General features: G+C 50.7%; 1 protein-coding gene across 1 annotated transcript in view; it reads right to left on the bottom strand.

The window, feature by feature from the left end:
• Positions 1 to 7,248: 7,248 nt before the first annotated feature.
• The window catches only part of GLRA1 (glycine receptor alpha 1), an 86,163-nt gene continuing 79,858 nt past the window's right edge, over positions 7,249 to 13,553 (bottom strand). The window contains exon 9 of the mRNA XM_014581165.4: positions 7,249 to 8,030. Coding sequence (XP_014436651.2) covers positions 7,716 to 8,030 — 315 coding nt within the window. The 3' untranslated portion in view covers positions 7,249 to 7,715. The remainder of the gene's footprint in view (positions 8,031 to 13,553) is intronic.

The raw sequence follows: 13,553 nt of genomic DNA, 5'->3' as shown, positions 1-13,553 counted from the left end.
ACTACACATGAATGGCAAGTGGTCAGCCCAGTGTGGTTTTTTCCAGGGCTGAGCCAAAGTCCCCGGGAGCCAGTTTTACAATGGAAATGCCAACAGCCCTGACCTCCATCCTGTCCTACCCATCCCAGTGGGTGGTCGGATCGAAAGCCCCAAGGGAGTTGCGCTCTTTGCAACTGGCATCTCCCTAGCAAGAGGAGAGCAACCAGCACCAGGCACTTCACAGACCCAGAGGCGCAGAGCATGTGTGAAGGGGCACTTGAGAATGTTCCCTCTCATCTTTTCCATCCATGGATTGATTTTTTCCCACCCACGTGCAGAATAATTTTATGTGCACCGACACGTGCGAATGTGCACCACCCGCGGCAACAAAAAAACCTCTGCTGATCAGCTGGGTAGTGTTGGAATCTCTCGTGAGCACAAGCACACAGCTGACAGGAAACACGGGTGCTTGGGCATAGATGTGTCTCCTCCAGCCTGTCACACGCTTCAATCGGAGGCATCATAGCAATGCACATTCAGGAAGAAATCTTTCGTCGACCAATTAGAGGGAACGTGTTCCTCAACCTTGCAGCAGGCTGAAGGAAGCCCATTTAGTTCAGAGTCCCTGGGCGGGTGTTATGGAGGTGAAATATTAGGGTGGTATAAATGAATGGCTAATTATCAGAGGGAGCCAGGGGGCCAGACATTGAAGGAGAGAGAAGTTTGGCCTTACAGGTCTCTCGGCAGGCAAGGCCCAAGATCAGATTCAAGCTCCTTCCCCACTGTGCTTGACCCGAACCCACTGCAACGCCACCTGAGTGCAGGAGCTTTTTACCCAGCATGCCTTCTGGGCTGGCCCTTTAAATTGGGCAGAGCCAGGCAGCTGCAGGCCTAAGGAGGTGGTTTTCAGAGCCTGGTGTTGCTTGCTGCTGCTCTTCTAGCTGCTGGTCGGCCACACCGAAGGGGAGAGAAATAGCAGCAGGAGAAATGAAATTCCTCTGCAGGTTTCCTGATGCCAAGGTATTTTCTAACTGGGAGTAGGGTTGCCAGGTGTCCGGTTTTGAATCGGACAGTCAAGTTGAGCTTTTTGCTTGGGAAGCACATTGAGAAAATAGAACTGTCTGGTGTTTTCTAACTAAGACGTCATGTAGATTGTGGTGTCCTGCCAAGAGTGTCCGGTATGTTTGTTGAAACCATCTGGCCGCCCTACCTGGGAGGGGGCCCTCCCTGGACCTGCTGGGGAGATGGGCGACTCGGTCCGTCTCTGCCAGGGGTGGGGAAATGGGAAGGGGTGCTGGGCGTTTCAGGGGGAGGAATGGGAAGGGGGGGCTGGGTGTTTCAGGGGGGAAAAGGAGGCTGGGCGTTTCGGGTGGGGAATGGGAAGGGGGGCTGGGCATTTCGGGTGGGGAATGGGAAGGGGGGCTGGGTTTTGGGGGGAATGGGAAGGGAGGGCTGGGTGTTTGGGGTGGGGAATGGGGAAGGGGGGCTGGGTGTTTTGGGGGGAATGGGGAAGGGGGGGCTGGGTGTTTCGGGGGGAAGGCGAAGGGGGGCTGGGCGTTTCGGGGGGAAATGGGGAAGGGGGTGCTGGGCGTTTTCAGCGGCTGAGTAGATTTGAACAGTGGAAAGTGAACTGATGCCCTGGCCGGGGGCTCTTCCTCATGGTGTGGGCGTGGCCGTAATGGAGATGGTTTGGGGGTGTGTGTGCAGCTGCTTCCCAGGGGGTCACTCAGGCCAAGCTGCCGTGTAACCCTGCAGGGTCAGTCAGGGCACATCCAGGGGCGACTGGGGAGGGGGAATCTGGGGAGCTACCGGCCATGTGACCCCCCCCTGCAGCCTGTGGAAGGGCCAGGGCACCCCCCTTCTGCCCTAGGCCCTGCCTCTCCCTGCCCCCTCTCTGCCCTTGCTCCACCTGCACCCCCCTAATTCCCCCAACCTCTGCGGCCCAGAGGACTAGCAGGACCAGGCTGGCAGTGGAGATCTGGCCCCCCACAGTCCCCAGCAGCGGCGAGGGAAACAAAGCGACATGGTCCCAGCTCGCTCTGTCCCCCCCCCCCCTGGGTGAGTGCAGGGGTCAGCCCTGCTGTCCCCCCCGATGTGCTGGGAGTGGAGCGAGCTGGGGCCACTTTGCTCTGCTTCCCCCGCCGCAGCTGGCCAATGTGGGGGCCAGCCCCCTGCTGCAGTCATTTTTGGCGGGGCTTTATCTTTATGGCTGACTTTGGGCCCTGGTTGTGCTGAGAGAAATTTTAGATTGGAGGGAGGGTGGGGGAACGAGAATATGGGAAAATTGCAGCTGTGATACAGCCCTTTGCAGCCCCCGCCAGGAATAAGTTGCAGCTTCCTGGAATGGATGAGTGTGAGAAAATGAGATGCATAAAACTGAGCAATGAAGGTGATACTGATCATTAGTGAAAGGGGAGGAAAGAGAGAGAGGTAATGGCCTTGCTTGGGATTAGGGGAAGCCTTAATGATTCTAAAATTATTGCATGCTAATTTCCTTTTTGGCGCTAATCTTAATGCCCTCAAGAATGATCAAGCACCTTAATTATCTCTTTAGCTAATGAAGTGGCTCTATAAAAAAAAATCTATTCAGAAAGAAGAGCAGCGTTAGAGCTTCTTTCCGCCAACAAGATTCCTCTCAGCGACTGTTTAATGCTCCCTGTAGGGCACAAGAGTCGAATCCATCTCCTAGTGAACTGCGTGGGTGTTCTGCAGTGGGCTGTAATGGGAGCAGGACTGGGCCCTCAAAACCAAAGGGCTTGCTTTCCTAAAGGCCCCGTGGAAACACAAAACTCCCAACGAACTAGGAGTGCTTTCGGAAGTGGCTCTGTGGCCGTTAACCGGCGTTTCCTGGGAATAGGTGCTATTCTGCAGATGGACAGATCGTATCCCATCGTTGCCTGCTGCGGGGGTTTTTTGCACTTTCCTCTGAAGCCTTTGGCCCTGGCTGCTGGCAGGTTCAGCAGACGGCACTCGATAGACCACTGGGCTGATCCTCGTGGGTCAATCCTGACATTTTAGTCAAGCCGATTCAGGAATGGCAGAAATACAATTTTATAAAATGAGGAAAAAGTCAGGTTTTTAACCTGATGCATTCTTTTCTCCTAACCGTTCTTTTTAAAAAACTTAATGTTGAAGCACTTGACATTTTTGCCACCAATTTTAAGACCCTGCAGGCTCCTGGGGGCTCTAAACAAGACACAGCACAATGACCATTCGGATTTGAATCACCCTGGTTTTACTTTGAAATTGACAACGCTTACGCAGCACTGGCCGCAGCCTTGCTCTGTGTGGAGGGGCAGGGGCGTTTGAAAGGTAAATTACTTTCTTTCTGCTGGCAGAAGAACTTTTAATGTTCTCCGTGGATTCTGGCTTCAATCCTGCCGGGAGCTGGACATGCTGGCCCCGATTCAGCAAAGCATTCGAACACTTAAAGCATAGGAATCCTGCCATTGAGCTCAATGGATCTGCATCTGGCAGGATTAAGCGCTTTGACTGAATCACTCAGCATCTTACAGCAGCAACCCCCAAGGCTGTGGGGTCAAGCCCCGAAACTGACTTTGATTGTGAATGACCACTTAAAAAAAAACTAGTAAGGGCAAATGGAAGTCTGTATTACCACTACTATCTTGTATTACTAGTATTTTTGCCCTTCCATGGTCATATTTACACGTGAGACATTCCTGATCATATGATTATACTGTTTTGGCCACATGTTGGGAAGCATCAATAGGTAACAAGAAGGAGTAAAAAATTTCAGGTGCGCTTTAGTGATTTAGTGGTTTAAGTTCCATTTTCAGGTGCCTAAGTCTTATCTGGGAATTTTACCCCATTCGCTATTTGTTTTCCTTGCCATTAAATGTTGTGATTTGCCCTTAAAAACACCTTCTGTGCCTATTTTCCATAAAGGGCTAACTGCTACAGAGATGATATAATTAAGTTATGGCAGGAGCCAACAGTGCGGATCGAAAAACCGGTAGGTTGTTGCTAATAAATATTTATTGCTGGCAATAATAAAGCTGTATGCTTTGGAGAGCACGCAGATTGTAAATGTAGTTTTCTTTTAGTTGATATGGGATAATAAGGAGAAACGTCCTGTGAAACCTTCCGTGGTTGCCAGTGTTTAGATGCTACAAAGATGAGTACTGTAGAAAAGAAACTAAGGGGTTTTCTCTTGCAGAAATATATTCAGTGGTATGATTATATTGCTGTATTTCTGCTGGTCCGTTTCTCGTGTAGATAAACATGCCCTTAGACTAAGATATCACCTAAATATTAACTGGCTATTTGACTGTAGTGCTACAGCATTGGGTTGCCAAATTCCCCCACTTTGGCTCTGGCCCTACAAGGTGCTCCATGCGAGCGGATCTATATGGATCAGTATTGCCTGTAAACTGACCACTTGGGTGGCCACTCAGGGGAGCTTCAGGTGTCACCTTGATAATTAGTAGAGCACCCTCAACTGCCTGCAGCTGGTAGCATGTGTTTCTACTGGTGGTGCACACCTGCACTGGCCTTGGTGCGTGTAACAAAATGTATTCCGCACATAGATGGAAACAATCAGTGGGAACATTGACATGGAGACCTGTTGCAGTTGGTGAGGCTCCATGCAGGTGCGGCCATCTGCCTGCCTGCAGGATGTTTCGGGATCGGGACACACGTCTCCTATTCTCTTGCTACATCCCCAACTAGACCAGACTGGAGATGGCACCTATTTGGCCACGGGGGGTTCAGCTCTGGATCAGAACTTCCCAAAAGTTTCAGGCTTGTTTGAGCTCAGGGCCCCTCTCGAAGCTGGATCAAGATGCAATTGTTCAGAAATCTGTTTGCCTGACTCTTGTCAGACCTGGGTGCCTCCTCTCCTCCAACCCCAATCATGCCCTGTGCAGGGGATGAAGTGAAAAAAAGCAAAGTGGGATGTAACGAAAGGTGTAGCAAAGTAGGCTCAGGATTCCTTAGTGTTGGTTAATCATCTTGGCCACTACTCATAACAGCTCAGCTGTCCCAACGGGTCAGGAGAAAGAAATCTGCCTGTGGGAGGCTAATACATCCCCGCTGCTGTAGTTCCCTTGAAACCAGTAGAGAGTTGCAGCTACCTAGCCCAGACGAGGGATGTGACTGGAATTTGGAAGGGGCAGGTATAAATCATTATTTCATGGCCAGGATCTGTTTCCCCCAAGTCCCTCGAAGGGAGGAAGTGGAGACAGGGCGGGAGTGAGCTCCAGAGCCTGCCCTGGTGTCAGACAGGTAGGAAATTCCCTCAATCGGCTCCTTCGCTTCAGGTCCGCTCCTGACAAGCTGTGGAGAGCGATTCCCCCACACAGACTATTGGCCTCGCAACGGCGTCAGTCATTCCACAAGCGCACAAACAGCAGGCTGGATCCCCAGCCAAGACTCAGAGTCATCTTCCGCGTCAACCATCGGCTCTGCCCGACGGCTTTGTAATTCAGTGGCGTCTCCCTTCCTGGGAACGCTCCGTTACCCGGCAACAGAAGAACGAAATCCTCCCCGGACAAGGGAGGAGACTGGAAGGGGGCTGTGCTGTGGGTCTGTCGTTCCCCCCGCCCGCCCCAGAAGGGACACCGCGGTCCTGAAGCGAAGTTAGAAAGTACTGCCTTTGGTCCGGGTCTGTGCAATGGAGGCTCCCTTTTCGGCCTTCTCCTGCTTTTCAATAAAGTGCATTTAGTGCTGGTGAAAGGGGCCGGCCTGGCGGCCCTGCGGACAGGTGTCTGTCCACAGAACAGGCAGCCTGGGGCAGCTTTTCCCCACTGTCGTCCCTCTCTTCCCCCTGCCAACGAGCGCCTGGCCTATGGCCAGTGAGGCGTCTCTGTCGTTGACTCTCTGCTCTAAAGCTGGCAGCCGTGACGGGGTGAACAGAGGCCACCCATCCCTTTCACCTCTCTGCCCTCAGATGGCCGGCTGCGACTGACCTGGGTCCGAGCGGAGCTGGCGTCCGAGGAGGCAGGCTCTCTATTCCAGCCCCCGTCTAACAGACCTGAATGAGAGGAGTGGGCGTTTTGCTCGGAGGGGCCTTGTACCGCATGGAGGAGACACGAGCCCTGAGAGCCAATGCCTGCCTCCGTCGTGCATCGAGGCGGCTCCGTCCTGCCCCAGTTCAGTTGTGCCCAGCGGCTGAAAGGCAAATCCTGAGCGTGCGCGTCGGACGCTTCCCGAGGTGCCTTGGCTGGGGCTCCCTTCGGGCAGCGTCCCGGTCTGCATGACGCGAGGCAGAACCAGGCCGTGTGCTTCCGTGCCGACCGATTGTCGCTTCCTTTACTGCGTCTCTCGGCCCCGTCTCACTAAAGTGCGCAAAAAATTACCACCACAAAATCCAGCCATGGCCAATCGGTGGCCTGGCTCCTAGATCAAAGAAAGCCCTGAAGAAGTGGGGAAGACAGCACCTCGTAGAACCCTGTCTTTGAGATGCCAGCAACGGAGCGGTATAAGATGCCTGACCTCATGCCTGAAGGGTCACCCCTCTGCCCTTCCCCGCCTCCCACAAGTGCCCTCCCCTCCTCATGTAAACGTTAATGTGCCCTTCTCCTCGTCTGCTTGGCTTCCTCGGGGCAGGGACTGGCTCCTCCCACCAGCTGCCAAACGAGAGAGGGAAAAGAAGGCGAACCGCCAAAGCGAAATGCAGCACTAAAAAAAAGTTACAAAAATAGAGCGGGGCCATCACCCCGGCTTCAATAGTATCACCGCTATGCAATGCCAGAAAATAACGACCATACTCTCTGTACAGCGACCACATTACTCCCACCCCCCACCCCAGCCTTACCGATATACGTCGATTGCACTTATTTCTCTATTTTCTTCCTCCCTGCCAGGTGTGCAGCATGAGAGTGCATTGCTGCTCTTGTAAAGCTCGACCGAGACACAATTGCTCTTCGTGTTTCCCGATATCCCCCCACTCCCGTTCCAAACAAATAGGGCACAAAAGAGTTGAAACACAAGTGCTGCATTCCTAGTGCCATGGGCCATATCTTGCCTCTTGAGATCGGTCCTTTTAGTTTGCCTAAAAGGGCAGTGTTTACGCACGCCTCATGTTTTCAGATTTCTCATTGGCCAGCCTCGGAAAGGGATGGGAACTCCATTGGCTTGAACGAAGAGACACAACATATTTGCGTTTCAAATCCTTGGCCAATAGGATGACCCACAACCTCTTAAAGTGGCCGCAATCCACCCTGACTTGAATACACAGGGACCAAACCTAGAGAAGCATGAATAACTTTTGTATGTATGGAGGGGGGGGGGGGATTTTTTTTTGCGTGCTTGGCTGGACACTGGTATGGCCTTTTTTATAGCAAAAGTCAGATTTAAGCATAATTGCAATCTCTTCTGCACATGGAATCACGAATCATTCCAGTGCCTTTAGAATTTAAGCTGTTAATAGGCTAAAAAAAGTTGTTGTTTTTTTTTTGCATTATAATTAAGCATGAATATATATTTAATATATTACACTGCTTGGACTGCTGCAGTAGCAATCCGCCCCTTCCTATGCTGTAAAACACCGAGCTCCCTGCAATCCCCCAATTCAAGTTTTGGAAAACTTCCTTCCCCCGCCCCGGTAATCCTCAGTTTGTATATTTAAAAGTCCCTCCCCCGCCCCCTGTTTATTTTAAAGTAGATATTGCCACATTCTTAAATTCATGCATCGCTGCATTGCTATTGCACATGTGTATCGAGGATCGCTTTCTCCCCTCTCCTCCCGTGTGGCTTTCCTCGCCGCACAGCCCCGCTCACTTATTGTGCACGTCTTCCCTGCGGACAATCTTGTAGATAATCCAGTAGAAAATGTTGAAGATGAGGAAAGCCATGGGGAAGCCGATACGGGAGATCTTGTCGATCTTCTTGGCACGCTGGATGAAGAGCTTGCGCATCTCATCGGGAGACCTGCACTGGACCGGCACCGGGTTGGCCGTGTTGTTGTTGTTGGCTCCTTTGACCGAGAGGCCGTCCTTGGCTTGTAGGCAGGCAGGGCCCATCCCATAGGCAGAGAAGTTGAACCGGCCTTCTCCGGCTTCGTCCTCCTGAAACAGATTGATCATAGGGGTCTACTTAAAATAAGATAGAGACAATGCACCCTTGCTATAAGGCTTTCCATGGGTGGCCTTCTACTCCACTGGTGGACACCGCTCCCTTGGTATTGGACAAACCTGTGCCTAACAAGAACAGCCTTATAGAGGGGTGCTAGCTGTATCAAGCGCAGAGGCAAATCAGGGGATCCTATTGCCGTTGGAAAGCGGGATTGACTTCTCTTTCCTTATGGCTAGTCATTGGTTTTGCCATGTGCCTCCCCCCCCTGCCACATCCCCTGTTTTGCTTCTGCCCCCCCCCCCCATCCATACCTTCTTTTTCAGCTTGCCCAGAAGGAGCGGGTTCCATGTAACTCGTTTGGTAAAAGCCACTGCATGAGAATTCCTAGGGAGTTACATGGAATTCCTGACAGCGTCAAAGGCCGCCCATGAAAAGAGCTCTGCAGGTGGGGCGGAGTGAGCAAGGACCCATCTTCCCCTTCTTGATCTGGTCACAGAAGCCTCATTGTGGCCCCGATCCCCCCTCTTTCTCAGGAAACACGTCAGCATGGTTTCCTCTCCTCCGCACTGAAGGCAATAGCCACCCTACCTGTTTCTGCCTGCCATTCAGTAGTGCGCTGATACGTAGTGCTAAGGGACCTGCTCGCTCACGAGTCTGGCTGCACAGTCCAATACCTAAATAATAGGACTGTGTCCTTATGCATCAGTCCTTTGATCTGAGCATCTCGGAGTGCTTTACATGGGAAGGTGCTGGTCCCATTTCACAGACAGAGAAACTGAGGCACAGAGCAGCGCCGTGACTTGCCTAAGGTGATACCGCAAATAGGTTGCTGAGTCAGCATCAGAAATCCAGGCCTCTTGGCTCCTAGTTACTAACCACTAAGCCGTACTGCTCATGAAGAGCAATGATGCTCAAAAATCCAGAAGTCCGCCTGCAAGTCCATGCGCATCTCTGATCAAACACAGCCACTCCCTGTGGCGTGTTAGGGGGGTTTCATCTATAAAAGTGCCATGATGTGGCACTAAATCCCCCCTGGCCTTTCTAAAATGGTTTCCCCTTCCTGCCCCATCGGGCCTTTTACAATTTTTTTTTGCAGAGTCTTTTATGGATGGCCCCTCACTTAGCATGTAGCTGCATGGCAGGGGTGAATTATGCTCTCCTAGCAGGGTAACTACAAAGTGGAGCCAAGAGCACGTCAGCAAATCTGAGAAAAAAAAAAAAAAGAAACAAAGCCTTGCTCTTGTGTTTCAGACACGCTTAGCATGCGGGGGAGGTGTCCGGCTTATGGACGTGATGTACCGACTCCCTGTCTCTAGCAAGGTTACTTCTGTAGGCCCTCGCCAACATCTCTTCCTCCCTTCCCGGGTGCGTTACTGTAGAGGGCTCCCATTGTGGTAGTATCTGACAGTCTCACGCCTCGTTATCACCCATATTTTACAGATGGGAAACTGAGGCACACGGTAGCTTGCCTCGCGCTGGGAATTCACCCGAGGCTAGCACTGTAACCAGTGGCCCATCCTTCCTCTTCTCTATCAGGGCCGTGTTCTCTGCAGCACCCCTTGATACTCAACATCAAGAGGCCTTGATACTCTGCGTCGGAGTGGGGAAGCTTTTTGGGTCGGGGGCCGCTGACCTACGGAGAAATCAGTCGGGGGCCGCACGCAAGCGAGAAGCAAAAAAACCAACCAACCAGCAAACCCACCCTCAGTGATGAGGCTGCTGACTGAGAAGAACGACTCTCCCCATGTTCCCCTCGTGCAGCAGAGCCATGAGGACCCCGGCTAGTAGGTTTTGTGGGCTCTAGCCCTGCAGAGGGATGGTGGGGGAGCTGGAGCACCAGCACAGGCTCCTCGATGCTGGGGGGAGCCCCAAGCCTCGGGGGTCGGATCCAGGCAAGCAGGGAGCTGTATCTGGCTCCCCGGGTCTTAGGTTCCCCACCCTGGTCTATGACATGCCATCCCAATGGCCCCCTCTCGGTCTCTGTACTGCTTTCTGCCATGGTAGTAGATATCTCCCATAGATCCCAAAACTCTTGAACATCCAGCACAGAGAGGAGCTAAGAAACCCTCTCCGTCCACGTTCCCAGGCTGAAGAATGAGATGGAAGAAACTTTCCCAATGCCTGCCCCCTGATGTTGATTCAAAGGAGCCTGCACTTACATTGTTCAGGAGTAGGGGAAGGGTCCTGGAAGAACAGCATAGGGCAGGCACCTAGAATCAGAGAAATATTGGGCTGGAAGGACCCGAGAGGTTGTCTAGTTCAGCCTCTGGCACCAAGGCACGAGCAAGTAATTTAGGCCACCTCTGACAGGTGTTTGTCCCACCTGTTCTTAGAAACCACCAATGATGGGGATTTCACAACCTCCCTTGGAAGCCTGCTCCAGAGCGTAACAACTCTTTAAGCCATTCTTATGCAGCACACTCTTATGCACTCTTAATAGGTAGCAGGTTTAAAACAAACAAAAGAAAGGATTTCTTCATGCAACACACAGTCAACCTGTGGAACTCCTTGCCAGAGGATGTTGTGAAGGCCAGGACTTTAACAGGGTTCAAACAAGAACTGGATAAATTCATGGAGAATAGGGTCCATCAATGGCTACAAGCCAAGATGGGCAGGAATGGTGTCCCTAGTCTCTGTTTGTCAGAGGCTGGAAGTGGATGACAGGGGAGGGATCACTTGATGATTCCCTGTTTCTGTTCATTCCCTCTGGGGCATCTGACATTGGCCATTGTCAAAAGACAGAACACTGCACTAGATGAGCCTTTGATCTGACCTAGACTAGCTGTTCTTAAGTTCACATCTTCACTGGCTGTGCTGGAGATAGATCTTCTGGCAGTTGATTTAGCGGGTCTAGTTAAGACCCGCTAAATCGAATGCTGAGGGCTCTGTTAGGCGCCAGTACTCCTTGCAGTTGCGAGGAGTAAGGGAAGCCGACGGGAGGGCCTCCCTCTGTGAAGATGGCGCCAAGCTCGGCTTAAGATAAGTCAATTCCAGCTACGTATTTTATCCAGTGTCCCTTGCTGCAGGGTAAACCCTTGGCAGCTGATGCTGAAATCCGTGGATGTGAACAGGCATGCTTGGCAGGGGTCTAAGAATGCAGCCGGGTTTCAGGGCCTCATTTTTTGAGGTTTACGCGGCTTTTCGACAAAGGGGGAGAGGGTTCGCCAGAAAAGCTGCGTCTAAAGTACTTTCACTTTTTAAAGCAGATGTGCAAATATTTTGACTGTTCCCTGTAGTCTAGATAAGCCCTTAGGTTCCAATGGGTCAAACTTCTTCCTCAAGGGACTGAATAAGGATCGACCTTAATGCAAATCAGCTCAGGTACACACAATGGTCAACCAAATAACGGATCCAACGGTTCTGTTTAAACTCAGCCTTCGATTTCAGTTGGGACGGTTTGCTTGAGCGCTGGGACTTTTGCTTGTGGATACACCACAGGCCAAATTCTCCTTCCACTTAGCCCAGTGTAAATCAAGAGAAGCCACACCGGAGCGGGTAGAGGTACACAACTGTGACGCTGGAGCAAGATCTGAATTGGGTGTTGAGTAAGAATAGCAGGATCTGGCTCCTTTTTATTTGTATTAATACCTAGAGGCCCTCGCTGATATCAAAGTAGCATTGTGCCACGTGCTGTACATGCCCACTGTAGGGTTGCCAGGTGTCCGGTTTTCACCCGGACTGTCCATTATCCGGGTCCCCCATCTGGTAAAAAAACCAGAAAATATCGGACATGTGAAATGTCTGGTATTTCCTGTTTCCCTCAGAAGCCTAGTAGAGTGAGGAACATGGGACCATTTAAAGGCATAGCGCCTTTTTTTTTCTTTTGCTTAACAACTTTGGTCTTCCCTCTTTTTTTTTTCTCAACAGAATTTTTTCCCAGTGGTTTCTTTTTGGGGGGGGGGGAGGAGAGGATTTTTTCCCAGAGGTTTCTTTTTGGGGGAGGGGAGAGGAGGTGTACGGTATTTTTTGTTAAACCATCTGGCAACCCTAGCCCACCGTGAAATATTCTTTCCTAAGATCAAGCATGCGCTGTGTTTGCTTTGTGACGTTATGATGACACCTTCAAAGAAAGGGATTCCTGTATCCGCGAGGTGCCTCTAATGGCCCCCATCTGTCCCTCCATGAGGTGCAGGGAGAGATGGCGAGAGGAAGTGAAGAGCAGAATCAGCATGATATGCAAAGCAGAAACATGAGGAAGGAATGAACCTGGGAGACAGGGAGCTGCATAAGCCTGCCTGAGGCAGAGCTCTTGCACGGATAATCCTTTGTGAAACAGAGTCCCCACTATCTGCAGAGCCCTTTAAAATCTCCATCTGCCACCCCACTCGGGCTTTGCCATGCCTGCGTAGCACTGGTCTTTGTTAGAGAAAAGGAAATTAATAGTTCCTACAATTATTATTTCTACCATTTTAGTACCCAAAAAAAAATCCAATTTGTGTACCAGGCAGATTTTGATTACGGGGACACAGGGAAACGTGCTTTATCAGCCAGTAAGTGGATTCTGGTATTTTAATCTACGTGGGATACGAGGCAGCAGCAAGTGGCGTTGAGCAGAAACAGGAATGACTGACTCTGACATTGGGGGGCCACTTTTAACCTCTCCATCACCTAGCGCCTCTGACTTCTCAGAGCTTCGCTGAGTGTTCTCTTCTGCAGCAGACGGGCAACTCATTCCTACTGTCGCCAGCAGGTGTCAGGGAACCAAAGCAAGAAGCCAGGGCTGCCCATTGGCACGTCTTGGGATGGGCTAGAAGTGCAGGTGAGCAATGGGTGTGTAGGCCTCTCCCTACATCATGAAGTGGAAAGCTCAATACACTATGGAATACGTACACACACACACACACACACACACTATTCACTACAAATTTAACATCCTTTTTCTCTCTCTCACACACACACACACACACACACACACACTTCACTACAAATTTAACACCCTTACACACACGCACAATTCACTACAAATTTAACAGTCTTTTTCTCACACACACACACACACACACACACACACACACACACACAATTCACTACAAATTTAACATCCTTTTTCACACACACACACACACACACACACACTTCACTACAAATTTAACATCCTTTTTCACACACACACACACACACACACACACACACACTTCACTACAAATTTAACATCCTTTTTCTCACACACACACACACACACACACACACACACACACAATTCACTACAAATTTAACATCCTTTTTCACACACACACACACACTTCACTACAAATTTAACATCCTTTTTCACACACACACACACACACACACACACACACACACACACACACTTCACTACAAATTTAACATCCTTTTTCTCACACACACACACACACACACACACACAATTCACTACAAATTTAACATCCTTTTTCTCACACACACACACACACACACACACACACACTTCACTACAAATTTAACATCCTTTTTCACACACACACACACACACACACACACACACAATTCACTACAAATTTAACATCCTTTTTCTCACACACACACACACACACTTCACT

The sequence above is a fragment of the Pelodiscus sinensis genome, chromosome 16 (assembly GCF_052426305.1).
Source record: "Pelodiscus sinensis isolate ZL-2025 chromosome 16, ASM5242630v1, whole genome shotgun sequence".
NCBI classification, from domain to species: Eukaryota; Metazoa; Chordata; order Testudines; family Trionychidae; genus Pelodiscus; species Pelodiscus sinensis.
Note: the sequence above shows the minus strand (reverse complement) of the source record. Positions and strands in the feature narration are given on the sequence as shown.